Genomic DNA, 21,933 nt, shown 5'->3' on the forward strand with positions numbered 1-21,933 from the left:
TACAATTGTTTAGTGAATTCTTTGTGACACACATTATGGCTTAATGCTTATTCAGAAACAAAATTATTTTATTTCTCTTCTGCCTCAGGGGAGAGATTTTCTGTGTCAGCAGATTTTCTTTTAGATACATTTTTATTTTCCCAACAAATCAAGCTTCTACAACTTGACAGTTCTATCATTAATATCTAGTGGTCCCTAATACTCCTACATATTCTAGGAAATGATAAAAAAGAACAAAGTCCCAAGTGAAATCAGTTTTTTTTTTGTCAGACAAGCTCACGTTTCAGACCTTAGACTGGCCTCAAACTGACAATCTTCCTGTTTTAGCCTCTGAAGCTCTAGAATTACAGGTCCATACCATCATGACTGGTTACTTTTCCTTAAATAAATAAGGCATAATGAGTTTCTCTTTTAAAACAAGAGTTCAAGTTTTACATTTTTAGTATTTTCTTCATTGCATGTTTCATATCTCTGTTCCTCAGACTGTATATCACAGGATTAAGGAGTGGAGTAACCACAGAATAAAATAGAGTCACAAGTTTCTGCACTCCAGCTGCATGTTCAGATGTTGGGCTCACATACATGACCATCACTGAGCCATAGAAAAGAGAAACCACAGTCAAGTGTGAACCACAAGTGGAGAAGGCCTTTCTTCGTCCATCTGCTGAAGGGACCCTCAGCACAGCCCTCATTACTAGGGCATAAGACCCCGTGATAAAGAAAAATGGAACGAATAAAAGCAGAGAACTTAAAGTAGAGCTAGTCAGCTCAATTAAAGAATCTCTCACACAGGTGAGGGCCAACAGAGGACCTGGGTCACACAGGAAGTGGTCTATAATTCTGGACCCACAGAAGGACATCTGGGAGATGATGATGATGGGAACAGGGAACCAGAGGAAACCAAGCACCCAGCAACTGATCACAAGAGTGTTGCAGAGGCGCCCAGTCATGAGAGCAGGATAATGTAATGGTCTGCAGATGGCAAGGTAGCGATCAAATGCCATGACTGCCAGAAAAAAGCATTCTGTAGACCCCAAGGAGAAGAAGAAATAGAACTGCAGGAAGCATCCAGAGAAAGAGATGACCTTGGTGTCAGAGAGGAAGTTGGCCAACATGTTGGGGACTGTGGAGGTGACATACCAGATCTCCAGGAAAGAGAAGTTGGCCAGCAGGAGGTACATGGGAGTGTGGAGTTTCTGATCACAGCACACAGCACAGATGATGGAAGCATTGCCCATGAGGGTAAGGAGGTAGACAATGAAGAAGAGCACAAAGAGGAGGATCTGCCCCTCCCTGGAGCAGGGGAAGCCCAGGAGGATGAAGCCAGTGATGGTGCTGGAGTTGCTGGGGCTGCTGAGGGCTTTCATCTGTCTGTGCCCTGTGAAAGCACCAGAAATTATCAAATGCTAGTTCAAAGAGAAATTACAACCAGGAAATGTTTTAAAGTCATTTTCAAGGAATTCAAATATTTATATATCAACTGTCACTATTTTGTTTAATCTTAAATCCTCATTATGGGCATAGGTTTGGTCTATAGAACCAGAGAATAATCAACACAAAGACATAGACATTTTCTTTTTGTGCAGGGAGTAACACTGTGTATAATATGTAAGTGTATAGTTTACTAAACCATGAGAACACCGTTCTTAGTACCTACACTACCCCAACCTGTTGTCTCATCACTCATTGTTATTTATGACAATTGCTTTGTCTTTCCTTATAACTTCATGTCACTTCAAACCTGGTATATACTCCTTAACAATCTTTCTTGTTTTTTTCTGTTTTTGTATTTTCCACAAATGAAAGTCTCCTGTTGGTATTTCGGGTGATATCTTTTGTTCAGTAGTAACTATGATATTTTTATGGCTCTATGTATATCTTACAGAAATAAAAAACCTTTTTTCATTCTTTTATTGTTTGATTGTGGATGAATATTTTGGTTTATTTCCAGGATCAATGACTCTTTTATCATTTATCTATGTAGTATTCCTCACTGAACTGGTATTTTATCACTCTCATTGGCATATGTGAATTCTGTTAATGGCTTTACTCCATCCTGAGCAATGATAGAAGTTGTATTTTAACAACCTTCCTTCCTATCTTTGTCATATTGAATGGGTCTCTCTTACAGATTTCTAATGAAACTTTGTCATGGGTTTATCAGTTTCCTTGAGAAGTTATTTGTTTCTAAGTCATTAGGAATCAGGAATCATCTACATTTTGCTTGTAGAAACCTTCCAACAAGAAATCATAAGATGAATCAATGAGACAGAGAGAGAGAGAGAGAGAGAGAGAGAGAGAGAGAGAGAACATAGCTCACAGGTGACTGAGGTAAAGCAGTAGAGCAGAGATTTTAGGAGAAATATTTTTCTGATATTATTTATTCATGTTATCGGATATGCAACATGTCAGTTTTGGTAGAGAGACATTTAGATTAATTAATTAATTTAGATTAATAGTTGTATTTTACTTCTGTTAAAGCATTTTTCCAAGCATCAAGAGTAGATCTAGCTGAAGTATAGAATCAACAATTATATTTTCTAATATATGTATTTGACTGTTTATGTTATGTATATAATCTTCAAAATTCTGGCTTCCAATCCAGTTACATGAAAGATGGATTCTGCAATTGCTGGTACAATATTAAAGTAAGTACCCTTGTAAAGAAACTTGCAAAGGGTACTTACTTTCTTCTTTTCTCTTCCTCTTCTTCTTTTTTCTCCTTCTTTCTACTCCAAACAGTGCTTGGGAATACCTCAAACTAGAATAACTATGAACAGTTATATTTCCACAAAATGGTTTTATGTTTTTCTAAATTAAATTACTCTATGTATGATTAATAATACTACACTTAGATATTCAACTTGTTTTTGCTTTCTGTTTTTTATTGATTTTATTTATTTACATTTCAAATGTTGTCCCCTTTCCCCTTCTCCCCTCTGCAAATCCTCCATCTCTTCCCCTTTGCATCTATGAGGATACTTTGTCACCTGCCCACCCATTCCCATCTCAGAGATCTAGTACTCCCTAACACTGGGGCTTTAAAAACCTTTGTAAATAGGACATACATACGGAATGTGAAAAATATTCTTCTTATTGTCTGCCATTTAGTATCAATCAATTTTAAGTTTTCTTTTTAATGCTGTAATAATTATTCAAGAAGTCTGACAACAATCTATATGAAAAATTCAAAACAGTAAGTCATCAGATGAAAGGCAGACTATCAGAAGAGAAGCAAGTCAATGTAATTTTTTAAAAATGGGATTAGTAGACTCTTTAATACTTTGGAACTCATAAATTTTGTATAAAAGATTCTCTCTGAGTCTTTGTTCCATGCTGTTATTTAAAAGAATGACTACCTCTGCATCTTCTCCTACAATTGTTCCTGCTGGCCCAGTGCTGCCTGCCTTATCTAGATTACTGTATGCTATCTTTACTTAGTCCAACTCTTCTATTCCCATCTATATGAATACAGAAACATTGGTTTCCAGGGCTCCAATCCTGTCGTGTACATTTGCTGAGTACCTTATCTGCAGGGGATCCTCAGCACTCTGCCTGCAGTAAGGTTTTTAGAGCTTTAAGCTGTTAATTATTGTATTTGCAAATGATTGATCTAATGTACTTTCATTTGTATTTAGAGAGCCAGTTAATAGTGTTCTTTGTTACTGTTTTCTTTCCAAAATTCTCATTAAAAGTAGCAAATCTTCTGACGAAATAATAATCTTTTAATTTGTTTTAAAAATAAAAAAATGCTTATTTTTAACCATAAAAAGATTCTTTCTGATTCTTATCTACTTTCAGATTTTTTTTTCTGACTTCAGTGACAGTAGGCTCATGAAGCTAAGAAAATTTCCCAATATTATGTACTAATTTATGACCTTAATCATTTTAGTGCCTCTCTTGTCTTAAGAACAGACTCTGTTCCTCATGTCATAAGGCTATATTTCCTAAATATCTTTTCCACTCAGATTTTTTGGTCCTATAACTAGAGACTGAGATAATACTTCAACTAGAAAGATTTATTGCCTTTGAAAGTAAATTTTAAAACAAGTATAAAATTCTAATGTATATTATATTATACTTTTCTCATGCAGGATGAAAAATATTAAAACTGTACCCATTTCTGAAGAAATCTTCTAACCATACTCAACCTCTTGTTGGAGATCTCCTAATGCTAATGAATGGAAACTGATTCAAGGGGAAACTTGCTCTAATATATGAAGAGAACTTCCCGACTCTACATTTCATAAGGTTAAAGCAAAGATCTTCTTAACCTTAAAGGTTTAACATCAAGTCGGAGACAAATCATTCAATACTTTGAAAGCCAAATGATTGGATATTTATTCAAGGTACTTTGCAGCATATTCTATAAAGCTGTAGTTTGAAGAACTGCTATGTTAACAATTTAAAAATATTTCCAGTATTTCATTGAATAGCTTAATTGTCAAGAACTCATTTCCATGCTTATTTTAATGTTACATGTCTTTATCTATGTTGACTCTCATAGCAAATCTATCAATGCACTGCTGTTTTAATTGTGAAAACAGAAACCATGCACTTCTCCCATGCTCTACCCTGTTGTCATTTCCTAAACTTACATTCTTACTCTTCCACTCAAGTTTCTTCAGAAACATCCTTACTTATGTGCTTGCCTTTCTATATTTCATTTTTCTAAATAGCATCATATTATTTAAAACCCCCAAACTCAAGCATGTTAGACGTTTGAATAAAATCATTCTTTTTTAGAATAAGACTGTTCTCATAGAGTTCTCATAGAGCTTCCTTAGAAATGGGATGTGAAAATAATTTTGGGTTAGCCAACTCTGACTTTGTACAGAGTAACATACTCAGCAAGACTGCACTGTTACTCACCCTGTGATGCTTAGCTTTTCTGTGCAGAAGATGTTTACTCACCACAGATCTGAGCTGGAGTAATCAAATATATGCCTCATTTATTAAACAAAAATAACAACAAAAATCCTAGGATTGGGGAAAATTAGCTTGGTGGAGGGTACTTGCTTAGCTTATGGAAGGCATTGATCTGCACCCTTAGCAACACACACACACACACACACACACACACACACATTGTCTCATATAGAGACATACAGAGATATACACACAGATGCTCCTTCACTCTTTCCAGAAGTCTAGCAGACTCAGCTTCCACCAACTGTAGGTCCTGTGAGCATAGATATGACATCATGCTTAAGAACCCAGGGTATTTGGAATATTAGTTATCTCTTTGGGGGATTTATTTCCTTGTTAATTAGTCAACCATGGAAAACTTGTAAAGTCTGTATGAATGAGGCAGGCTGTCACACAATGTAAAGGAAAGGCATTGCATGAATATTTTAATTTTGCTTCAGAGTCTTTTTACAAAAGTTTATTGTCTCTGCAGACAGTCCAGAGTCATGTCACAGAATAATTCTGTTATCTTGTTCATCTGTGCAGATACAGTAAGGAGACATCATGTCTATAATGCTGAATAGCTATTTGTAAAGAAGATGTTTAAAAGGGATAATTGTCCATATTTTAACAAACACTACAAAGTTGTGTTTAGTAGCAAAATCCCCTGAATTTGGAGCTAAGCATTTTCTTTACTAGCCATAAGAAACTAATATTGTCAGTGTCCTTAGCTATCATATAAGCATAATTATGCCAATTTAAAGGAATATGGCAATATCTTGACCAGGCTCCTGACCAGAAGGAACATAAGGAACATTGGTTTTATGTCAGAAATTCGGAAAGCTGTGGAGGCTATTAGATTCTACACATATATTATTACAAGTATATTATCCTAAGCCTATATTATCTTATTACCTGTATTAGAAAAGGGAATCCAAGATGAAGTATCTTAGAAGTTTGCCTTTTTATTCTTACTTTCTTAGAGTAAGACAGGTTTTCTAAATTTTTGACAATAACCAGAAAAGAGAAAGATATGATAGCAATGATAAAGAGGACACTTAAGCTTCTCCACTGAGGATGTAGAATTATAAGCAGAACCTGCTGAAAATTAGTTGATCATTTCCCCAGGTCCTTGAGGATCCATTTACTGATTCTGGAAGAGCAGCATCAGGGGACAGCTCTGTGCTTGTTACTCACTTTACTTAGAGTTGTGCCTTAATTTCTGCTTCTGTGTGCATGTGTGCATGTGTGCATGTGTGTATGTGTGTGTGTAAGGTAATATACTTTGTGTGTTTCGAGCATCTCCCAGAAGTTTAATTTAAAACTTAATAATAATATAATTTATTGATTTCTTAATCATTCAAGAACTCTGTTTCTATCTTCTGTAAGTGTACTTACCATACAGTCAATTAAAAAAAATCTTTACAGCCTGAAAGGAAGGGATTACTGTCATGTACCACCCAGATAGGCCCCTGATCTTTCTATGCTTGTCTGACACTTGGCTAAGCTGTGTCTCTTTTGAAATAATGTAATATTTGCACTAATTATTTGAGAATGTGATAACTTTATTTTATCATATTCACCCCTCCACCATTCTCTTCCCTAATTCTTCCCAGATCCATCTCTATCCACTATCTTTTCATTTAATTAGTATTGTTACCTGCATGCCTATATATTAATGTATAAATACAACCTGCTGAGTTTATTTAGTGTCACATCTAAGTATATGTTTTCAGTATGATAACGTAGTTCTGGAAAACCAATTGGAGCTCATCTTTGAGGGAGCATGACTCAACTAGGGGTGACGCCTTGTAAATGTTTTATTCATGCACATTGATATGTAAAGTGGCATTTACATTCTGCAGGTCTTGTTTGGGTTGACCATATAGCTAAGATTTTACGGGTATAGCTTTCCTGTCTAATATATAACCTAACAAGAGATATACTAGTCTTCTAACTTTTACAACCTTTTTCTCTTCTGAGATGTCCCCTGAGCTGTAGGTTATACCTTAAGGGATTTAAAATAAAGTTACAAAAATAAGTAGCTTTTCTGTATATCAACGACACACATGCTGAAAAAGAGAGCCTGTACAGATGCTCATTCACAAACATTTCAAAAAACAAAACAAAACAACCAAACCCAAACCCAATAACATCTAGGAATATACTTAAATAAAGGTGAAAGACCTTACAAGGAAGACTTTAACTCTCTGAAGACAGAGATTGAGGACATATATTCTTTTTGTCATTTATAACAATATAGATTGAAGAGCAGATAATTCTTTTATGTGAAATGAACAAGGCACAGAGAAACAACCAGAGATCCTATGTGGAATATTAAAAAGCCAAATTCATAGAAGTTCAGAGCAAAAGAGTGGTTACTCAAGACTAGGAAGAGACCTGGAGAGGCAGAGATGGGTAACAATTGATCACTGGACATTAAGTTATAGTAAGAGGGGTGTAGGAAATTTTCCTGTTGTATTCTACATTAGTTACTACATTTTTGGATATTATGATGTATAATTTAAAAAGATATAAGTAAGAATTTTGAATTTTACCATTCTAAAAAAAAATCAGAAATGACATGCCAGACTGGACCTGATGAAAATGTTACAAGATAAGCAGATGTATTATCACATTCTGTTGCCAAATGCTGTTATATTAAAATCTAATTTTTATGTATCAGGTTAAATAAATTTAATTATAAAAAGTTTTAAATACTTTTGGTACTTAAATGCATGGCTGGTTTCATAGAAACAAAGCTGCATGAGGTAATTCTTCAGAATGAGCTTTATTAGTAGGCATAGAGGTTCATGACTATATCCTGTCAGGAATTCTATAAAATGAGACCTTGTAGAAGAGTTACAGAATCATACCATATGAAGCAACATGAAGTCATGAAGGCAGAGGGAAGCTTCAATTCTGGAGGAGAAAAAGAAATTTCTACCTCTTTTAGGTTTTGAAGCATCGGGTTTGGCTTAGCTCACATGACAGGAGTCAAAAAACAGGAAGGGATTGATAATAAGTGGTTTATATTTCAAAGTTGCCTTAGTCTTGGAAAGCAGATGAGAAGCTGGCCTTGGTTTTCTGCTTTACTTGTGAGTGTAAACAATTACAGTAGCTTTTGTTGGGTTTTTGTCCTACAGGGGAGAGTACAGGGTATGTGGCCTGCTAGCATCAAGAAATACCAGGTAAGACCTTGCCCCAAGCCCTTGGTTGCCTCCCCATATTCCCTTAAAGCACACTAAAAAACCTTAAACTGCACCCTATCCCCTGGACTCCATTTTCCAATCTGCAACTCTGCCTGCTTTTGCGGAGGCCTGCTGACACCAGAGACGACAGACCATGCTGATTCTAGGGATCTCAGAGGCAAGATTAGCATCCAAAACCCCAGAGGTGATGGAGGCCACAAAACCACAGGGGAGACACTCTACTAGATGTGAAGTCTCACTAGTTACCAGTAACTCAGACTACTCAGCCCAAAAGACAGAAAGGAAACAAAAACCAAGGGAAAAAAATCTGAAAACATCCATCCAAAAAAGATAATCGTAGAAATCAGCATTCAAGCCTATAAAACTACAAATCCCAGATGGCTAAAGGACACAGTCAACAACATACAGGGCAGCATGGCATCAGTGGAGCCAATCTATCCTACTCCAGCAAGCCCTAGATATCCTAACACAGATGAAGCACAAGATGACCTGAAATCCAGCCTTATGAAGATGATTGAGGCCTTTAAAGAGGAAATGAATAAATCCTTTAAAGAAATACAGGAAAATACAGTTAAACAGGTGAAGGAAATGATTAATCTGTTCATACCTGAAACTGGAAATAGAAGTAATAAAGAAAATACAAACTAGGGGAATCCTGGAGATGGAAAAAACTAGGTAAGAGAACAGGAACTACAAACATAAGCATCACCAACAGAATACAAAGTATGGAAGAAAGAATCTTAGGTGTAGATATGATAGAAGACAATGTTAAATCTATAAAGTTCCTGACAATACAGGACACTGTGGAAAGACAAAACCTAAGACTAATAGGAATAGAAGAATGAGAAGATTACCGGATCAAATGTTCAAAAATATTTTCAATAAAATCATAGAAGAAAAATTTCCTATCAAGTTCCCATACAAGAAAGAGATGCCTACAAACGTACAAGATTACAGAACACCAAACAAGTTAGACCAGAAAAGAAAAACCTCCTGCTACGTAATAAACAGAACCCCAAAGGTACAGAACAAAGAAAGAAAATTAAAATCTGCAGAGAAAAAGGCCAAATAACATATAGAGACAGACATATTTAACTACACCTAACTTCTCAATAGAGATTCAAAAGCCAGAAGAGCCCGAGTAGATAGATGTGTTTCAGTCTCTTAGAGACCACAGAGGTCAGCCCAGACTACTATATGCAACAAAACTTTCAATCAGCGTAGATGGAGAAAACAAAATATTCCATGACAAAACCAAATTTACACAATATCTTTCCACTAATCCAGCCATACAGAGGGTACTCAAAAGAAAATTCCAACACAAGGAGGATAACTACATCCAAGAAAAAACATAGAAAATAAATGATTACACACCAGCAAAACCAAAAGAAGAGAAACACACTTATGGACATGTGGACATGTACACACACACACCACCACTACTACCACCACCACTGCTACCACAAACATCAAAATAACAGGAAATCAAAATCATCGCTTATTAATATTTTTCAAAACCAATGTACTCAATTGTCCAATAAAAAGACACAGGCTAAGAGAATGGATGTGAAAACAAGATTCACCTTTCTGCTGCATATTAGAAACACACCTCAGCATTAAAGAGAAACATTACTTCAGAGTAAAGGACAGAAAAATGATTTTTCAACAAAATACATCCAAGAAACAAGCTACAATAACCATTAAGTACCTAATAAGATAGACTTTCAACAAAAAGTAATTTTAAAAGGTGGAGAAGGACACTCCATACACACCAAAGGAAAAATCTATGAAGATGACATCTCAATTATGAATATCTATGCCCCAAATGCAAAAGTACTGACATTTGTAGAAACTTACTAAAGCTTAAATCAAATATCAAACCTCATATATTAATAGTGAGTAACTTCAACATCCCACTCTCACCAATGGACAGGTCGTCTAGACAGAAACTAAACAGAGAAAAATATAACTATCAGAGATTATGATTCAAATAGACTTAATAGATATCTACAAAACATTTCAACCAAACACAAAAGAATATACCTTCTTCTCAGCACCTCATGAAACCTTCTCCTAAACTGACCATATACTTGGTCACAAAGCAAGTCTCAACAGATACGAAAAATTTAAAATAACCACTTGTATCCTATCAGACCACCAGTATTAAAGCTGTAGTTTAACAATAGAAACAACAGAAAGCCTGCAAACTCAGAAATTAAACAAGTCTACTCAATGTTCATTGGACCAAGGAAGAAATAAAAAAAGAAATTAGAATTCAATAAAAATAAAAGCACAAAATATACAGACTTATGTATGGGACACAATGAAAGCATTGCTAATAGGAAGCTCATAGAACTAAGTGCATTCATAACTCTAAGTACCTCCTTCCCTGTCCTAGCCCAAAGTTACTTTCATGCCTAAAGCCTACTTTTTTGTTCTAGCCTAAGATTTATATTCTTGCTTGAAATTATTTCTTTGTTCTAGCCTAAGATTAAGATTCCTGCCTGAAATTAATTATTTGTTTAGCCTAAGATTTGTATTCCTGCATGGAATTACTTCTGTGTTCTAGCCTAATGTCAGATTCCTGCTAAGAAGCCCATTTCCTTTTCCTTGGCCAATGTCAGATTCCTGCCAAGCATCCCCAAAAGCTCTCCACCTCTCCTACTTTTTTATTTCATAAACAAGACTGAACCTGTCTTAGGTCAGTCTGACAAGAATGCCTTCCTTACCTGTCATGGAATATGCATTATCAAAAGCAATACACTTCTGTCTTAGGTTGGTAAGGCTCTGAGTAGAATCTTGCCCAACCTTGGCTTGCCATCCTGTTAAACTAATAACTCTGTCTGGGTGTCCATTTTCAGTTTCAAGTCATGTACTTTGGCTGCCAACATGTTGATGTTGTTAAAGACAAGCTTTCACACCATGAGAAGGAATAAAATATTCCCAGGACAAAAAGGGGCTAGCATCATCAAGCTATATATGCCATTCTTGATGTTTGACCAAAATAGAAATACTGACCTCAGGCCATGGATAATTTTATCAGCATTATCTGTAGCATCAAAGCCCAACAGAGCAACATTCTTTAAATTCATAATCTCACCATGCAATGCTAAAACATCCAGAGAGGTGTTAGAATTATGCCAAATAACCTGCAAGTGTCTTTAATTTTTTTTCTAATTATAATGACTATCATTGTAAATTTTAGATGTAACACAACTCCATTTGTATTTGGCATGACCCTCAAGGTGGATCCTTACTCTTTATCTCTGAACCTCCTACCAATAATGTGAACAGGATAAAGAGCATCAATTTGTTGTTCCAAATATCTATCTAAATCCTCTTGTATACTCAACACACATTAGTAACATTTTTTTTTTTTGCTATGTGATTAACAAAAGAAGATGTCTTAACTTCTTGTGTCAAGGCAATTGTAGAAGCAGTGGTGCTAGCAGTTAATGTAATTAAAGCTGTTATACCAGCAATAATCAAGCCCACTACCATCTTGCTTCTGCTTAAAGCCTAACTCACTTCCTCCAGCACTTTCAAGCTTTTTTCAGAAAATCAGGGCTTTCTAACACTCAGGGCAGTAAGACAAACGCTGATTGATAGACCCTCATAACAGACATGCCAGGTTTCAACACACTAACACAATTAAAGAGTGTTCAATCATGCAACTTACAATAAATGCTGTAGAAGAAACAAAAGTACTTTTAGCTTGACAATTAAGAGAGCCCTAACACATGCACTAACCCTTGTTTGAAATCCAGATCCTGTCCCAACTGTATCTCTTGCTATCATAACATCATAGAGATCTGCAGCTTACTTCCAAATATGTCTTTGAAGATGTCCAGATCAGCCTTCCAAATGAAGACTTTTATTTCCAATATTGGACTGATTTGTAGATCAGTCCATCATTGAGTCCGAATAACTGGTTCCATTTAAGAAAAATACAAGAGTCATTCTAATTTCTCTTTTTGATTCTCTGTCCCACAAGGTCTAAATGTTTGATGCAAGGCAGCTTGTCCCACCTGAGATAAAGGAAAGCAAAGGTGGGCCAGGAACATATGTCCAATACAGTTTCCCAGTAACCCTTGTCAGTGCACTCAGCAAACTCACAGGTCAGCGTCATTCTTTGTCTCAGCAACAGCACGTCTCACCAATAACTCTGGCAGCCACCATGCTCCTTCAGCATCCTCCAGAAAAAACACAAACATTCACTCTTCCCCATATTAGATACCTGATCTGGATCATGTCATATGCCAGTAAGTGGATCCTTCCTTTTCACCTAGGCATATGTACACCTACTTGTAGGGTGCTATAGATGCTCAGCAGAAAGTTCCATGGCATACAAACTTTTTAAAAATTTAAAATAAAAAGAGCATGACTTAAATAAATTTGTGGTATCCTGGGATATACTTCTCCATTTTTTATTTTATGAAGATATTGTTTTAAAGTTCCATGGGCCCCTTCCACATTCCCTTGTCCTTGAGGATTATAAGGAATCCCAGTAATATGGGTAATATTAAATTGTTGACAAAAAGTCTCAAATATTCAACTGTAATAGCCAGTTCCATTATCTGTTTTTTAATTATTGGATTTTTATCTATTTTCCCTTCAAATGTTATCCATTTTCCCCATTCTCCACCAAAACCTCTAATTCATACTTCCTCCTCTTACTTCTATTAGGGTGTACCCCCACATATCCACCCATTCCCACCACCCTGCCCTCAAATTCTCCCACATTGTGACATCCAGCCTTCACTGGACCAAGAGCCTCCTCTCCCACCCATGCCTGACAAGGCTATCCTCAACTACATATTCAGCTGGAGCCATGGGACACTCCATGTTTGTTCCCAGACTGGCTGTTTAGACCATGAGAGCTCTGGCTGGTTGGTATTGTCAGTCTTCCCATAGGGCCACCTGCCTCTTCAGCTCATTCAGTCCACTTTCTAACTCTTCCATTGGGGACACCATGATCAGTTCAATGGTGAGCTACGAGCATCCACCTCTGTGTATGTCAGACTATGGAAGAGCCTCTCAGGAGACATGTATATCAGGCTTTTGTCAGTATGCACTTCCTAACATCCACAGCAGTGTCTGTCTTTGGTGACTGCACATGGGATGGATACCCAGGTGGGGCATTATCCAGGAGATGTTTCTCCTTCTTGATTTTAAAGCATGCCTGTCTCTGTGCCAATACCATGCAATTTTTATGACTATTGCTCTGTAGTACAGCTTTAGGTCAAGAATTGTGATTCCCCCAGAAGTTCTTTTGTTGTTGAGAAGAGTTTTCACTATCCTCGATTTTTTGTTATTCCAAATGAATTTGAAAATTTCTCTTTCTATCTCCATGAAGAACTGAGTTGGAATTTTGATGAAGATTGCATTGAGTAGGAAGATTGCTTTTGGCAAGATGGCCTTTTTTTTTCTATATTAATCCTACCAATTCATGAGCATGGGAGATTTTTCCATCTTCTGAGATCTTCTTTGATTTCTTTTTTCAGGGACTTGAAGTTCTTGTTATACAGATCTTTCACTTGCTTTGTTAGATTCACACAAAGGCATTTTATATTATTTGTGATTATTGTGACGGATGTTATTTCCCTAATTTCTTTCTCAGACTGTTTATCCTTTGAGTAGGGGAAGGATACTGATTTGTTTGAATACATTTTATATCCATTCACTTTGCTGAAGTTGTTTATCAGATTTAGGAGTCCTCTGGTGGATGCTTTGGTGTCACTTAAGCATACTATCATATTATCCCCAAATAGTGATATTTTGACTTCTTCCTTTCCTATTTGTATCCCTTTGATTTTATTTTGTTGTCTAATTGCTCTGGCTAGGACTTCAAGTACTGTATTGAATAGGTAGAGAGAGAGTGGGCAACCTTGTCTAGTCCCTGATTTTAGTAGGATTGCTTCAAGTTTCTCTTCATTTAGTCTGATGTTGACTCTAGGTTTACTATATATGGATTTATTATGTTTATGTATGGGCCCTGGTTTCCTGATCTTTCTAAGACTTTTAACATGAAAGGATGTTGAGCATCTAGTGAGATGATCCTGTGTTTTTTTTTTCCATTGAGTTTGTTTATATAATGGATTATGTTGATGAATTTCCATATACTGAACCATTCCTGCATTCCTGGAATAAAGCCTACTTGATCATGATGGATGATTGTTTTGATATGTTTTTGAATTCAGTTTGCAAGAATTCTATTGAGTATTTTTGCATTGGTATTCATAAGGGAGATTGGTCTGAAGTTCTCTTACTTTGTTGTGTCTTTGTGTGGTTTAGGTATAAGAGTAATTGTGGCTTCATAAAATGAAATGAGTAGTGTTCCTTCTATTTCTATTTGTGGAATAGTTTGAAGAGAATTGGTATTAGGTATTCCTTGAAGGTCTGGTAGAATTCTGCACTAAAACCTTCTGGTCCTGTTTTTTTTTTGTTTTTTTTTTTTTTTTTTTTTTTTTTTTTTTAGGGGGGAGAATGACTTTTAATGACTGTTGCTATTTTTTTGGGGGGGATTATGGAACTGTTTAGATGGTTTATCTGATCCTAATTTAATTTTGGTGTCTGGTATCTGTCTAGAAAATTGTCCATTTCATTCAGATTTTCCAGTTTTGTTGAGTATAGGCTTTTGTAGTAGGATCTGATGATTTTTTAAATTTCCTCTGTTTCTGTTGTTATGTCTCCCTTTTCAGTTCTGGTTTTATTAACTTGGATACTGTCTCTGTGCCCTCCGATTACTGGCTAAGGGTTTATCTATCATGTTGATTTTCTCAAAGAACCAGCTCCTGGTCTAATTGATCCTTTGTATAGTTCTTTTTGTTTCTATTTGATTGATTTCAGCCCTGAGTTTGATTATTTCCTGCCATCTATTCCTCTTGGGTGTATTTGCTTCTTTTTTTTCTAGAACTATCAGGTGTGCTGTCAAGTTGCGAGTGTATGCTCTCTCCAGTTTCTTTTTGTAGGCATTTAGAGCTATAGATTTTCCTCTTAGCACTTCATTGCTTTCATTGTGTCTCACAAGTTTTGTATGAAGAGCCTTTATTTTCTAAAAAGTCTTTAATTTCTTTCTTTATTTCTCCCTTGGCCAAGTTATTGAGTAGAGTGTTGTTCAGTTTCCATGTGTATGTGGGCTTTCCACTGTTTTTGTTATTACTGAAGACCAGCCTTAGTCCATGGTGATTTGATAATATGCAAGGGATTATTTCAATCTTTTTGTATCTGTTGAGGCCAATTATATGGTCAATTTTGGAGACGGTACCATGAGGTGCTGAGAAAAAGATACATTCTTTTTTTTTTTTGATGAATTGCAATATAGATATCTGTTAAATCCCTTTGGTTCATAACTTGTCTAAGTTTTACTGTGTCTATGTTTAGTTTTCATTTCCATGATCTGTTCATTGCTTAGAGTAGGGTGTTGAAGTCCCCCACTACTATTGTGTGAGTTTCAATTTGTGCTTTGAGCTTTAGTAAATTTCTTTTGTGTATGTGGGTGCCCTTGCATTTGGAGCATAGATGTTCAGAATTGAGAGTTCATCTTGGTAGATTTTTTTTTTTGTTTGAGGAGTATGAAGTGCCTTTCCTTATCTTTTTTGATAACTTTTGGTTGAAATTGAAATTAGAATGGCTATTCCAGCTGTTTCCTGCGACCATTTTCTTGGAAAATTGTTTTCCAGCCTTTTATTCTGAGGTAGTGTTTATCTTTGTTACTGAGGTGTGTTTCCTGTGTGCAGCAAAATTCTAGGTCCTGTCTACGTATCCAGTTTTCTAGTCTACATCTTTTTATTGGGTAATTGAGACCATTGATGTTAAGAGTTATTAAGGAAAAATGATTGTTTCTTCCTGTTATTTTTGTCATTAGAAATGGAATAATGTTTGTGTTGCTATCTTCTTGTACCTTTATAGGCTTTTAGGTTAGGAAAATTTTTATCTATGATATTGTTTGAAATATTTTTCTGGGTCTTTGAGCTAGGATTCTTCCTCTATTGCTTTTATTGCTTTGATATCATAGAGTGCAGGAATTTTTTATATTTAATATTTTTGATAGATGTCTCATAGCTGCTTATATTATAATGCTAATTGTGTTCCCTAAAACTATTTGCATGCTAGGGTCTGCATGTAGCTTCTGGGAACCTCCTCTCAATTAATTCTGATTGGTAAATAAAAATGCCAGCAATCAGTAACTGGTGAGAAGAAAAACAGGCAGGTTTTAGGTTTGTTGGTCTTGGGATAGCAAGGAGCAAGAAAGAGGAAAAGAGAAACAATGTTTGAGAGGAGTGCAAGATAGAGAGTCAAAACCAGAATGTAAAGGTTCTGGGAAAGAATGGCCCAGAGGGCTGTTTAGTTGGGTCAGGAGAGGACAAGATGGAACACAGATATTAGTAAGTAGTAATTTGGAATTGTTAGCAGGAAGTAGATTCTAGCACCATGGAAACTAGACAGTCACCCAGCTATTATGCTGCTTATTAAATGGTATATTAAAACATAAAGGGTGTGTGTATGTGTATGTCTTTCATACTGGAACATAAACCATTGAGATGGGAAGCAATGGAATTTATTAAATAATTAAGACAATATATACATTTCCTTTATTGTATCTTCAGTGCCTTAGAGTCTCTGCTCCATCTCTTGTATTCTGTTGGTGAAGGTTGCTTCTGTAGACCCTGTTTTCCTTCCTAAATGTTTCACTTTGTGAATCCTCTCAGTTTGTGTTTTTTTATTCCTTCTATTTTCACTATCGAGCTTGAACAGTCTTCTTAACTTTCTTTAACTCTTTTTTGTTCTGTTTGTTTCTTTGCTTTTGTTAAGGGATCTACTCATTTTCTCCAACTGTTTGCTTGTGTTTCCCTAAATTTCTTTAAGAGATTTATTCATTTCACCTTTAAGGAACTCTATAATCTTTATATAGTTTGTCTTAAGGTCTTTTTCTTGTACTTCATCTATGTAGGAATATTCAGGGCCTGCTGTGGTAGATAGCTGGGCTCTTGTGGAGACATATTACCTTGGCTATTATTGTTTGTATTCTTATTCTGATGTCTAGGCATCTGAATTTGGGGTAATTATAGGTGTAGTTACTGATTTGGGTCTTATTCTTTGTATAGTGGGTGGTTTATTCTTTTGTTCTTTGGTTTCTATTTTCTTTCTGGATTTTTGAAAATGTGTTGGCTGTGTTTTGTCTGTTTTATTGACCTACTTGGCTGGTATGTTCATGTGGAATGCTTGCTGGTGTTGGAGGCTAGGGAAAGGGGAGGCCAGAGGGAAATTTATTTATTTATTTATTTATTTATTTATTTATTTATTTATTTACTTTTGTTTCAGTGCTAAGGGCTAAAGGCAACCCTGAGGATTGGGTCTGGGCTAACAGAAAGAGTATAAAGCAACCACAACCACCTACCTGTCTTCTGGCAAACATGACTTATAGTTGAGCAAGGGGTGTCTCCCTAAGTTGGAGAATAGGACACAGCAATGAGTTGGGGAGGGCAGACTACTCAGAGGTGACCAATGGGACCCATTGGAAGCATAGACAGAGGGGAGAGAGGGCTGCAGCTCTTGTCCTGTTACAATACTAGGAGTGACTCTAATAATTGGGTCTGGGTTAAGAGAAAGAGAGTAGAGAAAGTCTGCAGGCAGTCTGCCTGGTCTTCTGGCTTTTTATTTATTTTTATTTAAATTTATGTTAGTGACATTTATGTGCTGTGTTGTTTTCTGAAATGACAGAAACTAATGCAGTGCAGTTCTCATTCTCAAGGAAATTTCAATTTAATAAGGATGGAAAAGCATGAAGAAACAGACTCTGAGCAGCTAACTATAACACTGGGAATAAAGGAAGACATGCTACAAGCAACACACTATAGAAGATACAGTGAATTCTGCCAGGTGAGAGTCTATAGACTAATGGCATGGTACCTTTATGTTTGAACTGTCTTTCTGTGAAAGTTTCCATCTACTTGCCAGTCTCTCAGTTAATTTATGACCTGTGGCTTAGTGTTTCTGACATTGCCATATAAGTTTGTGGTCTACAAATATATTTGACCACACTAATTGTTGTTCTGCAATGTACAAATCCAGTGGTTACGTGTTGAACATGTTTGGGACTCAAAACGCATTTTAAATAATTCACTATATCTAAAACCTCCTAAGAACCTCCTACAACTTTTTTCAAAGCATCTTTCATTTCTTTATTTCTGAGGCTGTAGATCATGGGGTTGAAGAAAGGAGTCAAAACTGAATAGAACAAAGTTGTGAATTTCTGCATGCCCTTTGCTTGTCCTGATCCTGGGCTTACATATGTTATCATTACTGAACCATAAAATAGAAATACAACAGCAAGGTGTGATGAACAGGTGGAGAATGCCTTCTTTGACCCAGCAGAGGAAGGCATCCGTATCACGGCCCTCAGCACTAAGGTATATGAACCAATAATATAAAAAAATGTGCCAAAGATGAGGAGTGAACTCATAGTGCCACAGATAAGAACAGTGCCTGGGATTGGGACACAGACTGAAGCTAGGGCCAGCAAGGGACCAACATCACAAAGAAAGTCATCTATCACATTTGGTCCACAAAATGGCAGCTGAGTAATGAGTATCACTGGGATAAGAAACCAGAGGAACCCATAGACCCAGCAAAATATGACAAGATTGCCACAGAGCCTAGTGGTCATGACAGTGGGGTAGTGCAATGGGCGGCAGATTGCCAGGAACCTGTCATAGGCCATGATGGAGAGAAATAGACATTCAGTTGTGCCCAGGGAGAAGAAGAAATATAACTGGAGTAGACATCGAGTGAAGGAGATGGTTTTGGTCATGGAGAGAAAGTTGACCAGCATGTTTGGCACATCAGAGTTGACGTAGCATATCTCTAGGAAGGAGAAGTTGGCCAGTAGAATGTACATGGGTGTATGAAGCCGATGATCCCAGTGCACTGCGTACACAATAGCCATATTTCCAAGCAAAGTCAAAATGTAAATCATAAAGAATATGGAGAAAAGGAAGATCTGTATTTCTCTTCGGCAAGGGAAGCCTAAGAGGATGAAGTGACTCACAGTATGGGAGGCATTTCTGGCTGAGGTCATTGTCTTCTATTCTGTGGAGATTACAGATCCAGAAATTATGATTTTCTGACTCTTCTTTAAGAGAATACATTCATTTACATTCCAGGCTATAGGTCAGTGAATCCAGAAAAGTGTTTCCTATTTGTTGTTTCATTGAACACTCCAATAGTACTGTTGTTGAGAAAACCTATATATTTATATTCATAATTAGAAACCATTGACAAGTCAACATAATGGTTATCAACAGTCTTCTGAACCTTCTTAACATTTTTCTTGGAATTAAAATAAATGTGAAAATGGACATACTTGCTCTCTCATTTCTCAGCGTGTAGTCAGAGAAATGTCTGGCAAAGGTAAACTGGTATTTCAAATAGTACTTAATTCACTTATAAAGGTTAGAATTGAAGCAGTGCACCCTAAGCTGATCCGGTGCCAAATACTCCAATCTGATCATGTGCCACAGTGCTCCATACCCAAGTATAGCCTGGAGAAAGCTGGTCTCCCAGGAGCATTGGCACACCTGTGAGCACAGGTAACACCAACACTTCTGTCTAAGGGACACACCCGGAGACCTCAGGACACAAGAACTGAGGAGCAGCCTGGGACAGGATCCTTCCAGTTTCCATCTGTGTCTGGAGCTGATCCAGTGCCACAGTGCTTCATAACCAAATACCACCAGGAGAGAGCTGGTCTCCCAGGAGTGCTGGCACACTTGTGACCACAGATAACATTACCACTTCTGTTCAAATTTCTGGCACAAGAGGGACCAGCCCAGTGTCATCAGGATACAGGAACAAAGGAATAGCCAGAAACAGAATCCTTCAGGTTTCCTTCTGCACCCCAGAGTTGGCCCTGTGCTACTTCTCTTCATACCCAAATTCCTCCCGGAAAGAACTGGTCTCCCAGGAGTACTGACACACAGGTTTGCAGGAGAGATAAGCCACAGAGACAGCAAGACCAGCTAACACCAAAGATATCCAGATGCTAAGTGGCAAGGGCAAGAACATAAGCAACAGAAACCAAGGCTATTTTGGTATCATCAGAACACAGTTCTCCCAACTCATTGAGCCCTGGATATCCGAACACACCAGAAAAGCAAGACTCTGATTTAAAGTCACATTTCATGTTGATGATAGAGGACTTTAAGAAGGACATTAATAACTCCCTTAAAGAAATACATGAGAACACAGGTAAACAGGTAGAAGCCGTTAAAGAGGAAACACAAAAATCCTTTAAAGAATTACAGAAAAACACAACCAAACAGGTGAAGGAATTGAACAAAATCATCCAGAAATAAAGAAATAAAGAAATCAATAAAGAAATCACAAAGGGAGACAACCCTGGAGATAGAAAATGTAGGAAAGAGATCATGAGTCATAGATGCAAGCATCACCAACAGAATACAAGAGGTAGAAGAGAGAATCTCAGGTGCAGAAGATACCATAGAAAACATTGACAAAACAGTCAAAAAATACAAAATGCAAGAAGCTCCTAACCCCAAAATTCCAGGAAATCCAGGACAGAATGAGAAGACCAAACCTAAGGATAATAGGTATAGATGAGAGTGAAGATTCGCAACTTAAAGGGCCAGTAAATATCGTCAACAAAATTATAGAAGAAAACATCCCTAACGTAAAGAATAAAAACTTCCCTAACATAAACATAAAATAAGCCAACAGAACTCCAAATAGGCTAGACCAGAGAAGAAATTCCTCACATATTAGTTAAAACACCAAATGGACAAAACAAAGAAAGAATATTAAAAGCAGTAAGGCAAAAACGTCGAGTAACATAGAAAGGCAGACCTATCAGAATTACACCAGACTTCTCACTACAGACTATAAAAGCTAGCAGATCCTGTGCAGATATCATATAGACCCTAAAAGAACACAAATGCCAGCCAGGCTATTATACCCAGCAAAACTCTCAATTAACATAGATGGAAAAACCAAGATATTCCATGACAAAACCAAATTTACACAGTATCTTTCCACAAATCCAGCCCTACAAAGGATAATAGATAGAAAACTCCAACTCAAAGAAACCACACCCTAAAAAAGCAAGAAACTAATCTTCTTTCTACAAAAATAAAAGAACACATTCACACAAACATAATTCTACCTCTAACTACAAAAATAGCAGGAAGCAACAATCACTATTCCTTAACATCTCTTACCATCAATGGATTCAATTACCCCCTAAAAGAAATAGACTAACAGCCTGGATATGTAAACAGGACTCAGAATTTTGCTGCATACAGGGAACAATGTCCTCCTCAATGATAACTTGGTCAAGGAGGAAACAAAGAAAGAAATTAAAGGCTTTTAGAGTTTAATGAAAATGAAGGCACAACATACCCAGACTTACACGATACAATGAAAGCAATGCTAACAGGAAAACTCAGCTCTGAGTGCCTCCAAAAAGAAACTAGAAAGAGCATATACTAGCTGCTTAACAGAACACTTGAAAGCTCTAGAACAAAATGAAGCAAATATACCCAAGATGAGTAGATGGCAGAAAATAATCAAACTCAGGGCTGAAATTAACCAAGTAGAAACAAAAGAACTATGTAAAGAATCTTCAAAACCAGGAGCTGGTTCTTTGAGAAAATCCTTCCTTCCTTCCTTCCTTCCTTCCTTCCTTCCTTCCTTCCTTCCTTCCTTCCTTCCTTCCTTCCTTTCCTTCTTTCTTTCTATTAGGCTCTTTCTTTCTTTCTTTCTTTCTTTCTTTCTTTCTTTCTTTCTTTCTTTCTTT

At 36.7% G+C, this 21,933-nt stretch overlaps 2 protein-coding genes across 2 annotated transcripts; both read right to left on the reverse strand.

The window, feature by feature from the left end:
• Positions 1-431: 431 nt before the first annotated feature.
• Positions 432-1,394, reverse strand: LOC114613326 (olfactory receptor 11G2-like). Its single transcript, XM_028758596.1, has one exon. The coding sequence runs from the start codon at positions 1,365-1,367 to the stop codon at positions 432-434; it is 936 nt and encodes a 311-aa protein (XP_028614429.1). The 5' UTR covers positions 1,368-1,394.
• A 16,867-nt stretch (positions 1,395-18,261) lies between these two features.
• On the reverse strand, positions 18,262-19,200 carry LOC114613342 (olfactory receptor 11H6-like). Its single transcript, XM_028758620.1, has one exon. It carries the CDS (start codon positions 19,198-19,200, stop codon positions 18,262-18,264), a length of 939 nt encoding a protein of 312 aa, XP_028614453.1.
• Positions 19,201-21,933: the final 2,733 nt, after the last annotated feature.

Source organism: Grammomys surdaster, unplaced genomic scaffold (genome assembly GCF_004785775.1).
Source record: "Grammomys surdaster isolate TR1022 unplaced genomic scaffold, NIH_TR_1.0 126198, whole genome shotgun sequence".
In the NCBI taxonomy this organism is placed as follows: domain Eukaryota; kingdom Metazoa; phylum Chordata; class Mammalia; order Rodentia; family Muridae; genus Grammomys; species Grammomys surdaster.

Excerpts from the sequence above, each read along its gene's own strand:
- LOC114613326 (XM_028758596.1), bottom strand. The coding sequence starts at position 1,367 with ATGAAAGCCCTCAGCAGCCCCAGCAACTCCAGCACCATCACTGGCTTC.
- LOC114613342 (XM_028758620.1), bottom strand. The coding sequence starts at position 19,200 with ATGACCTCAGCCAGAAATGCCTCCCATACTGTGAGTCACTTCATCCTC.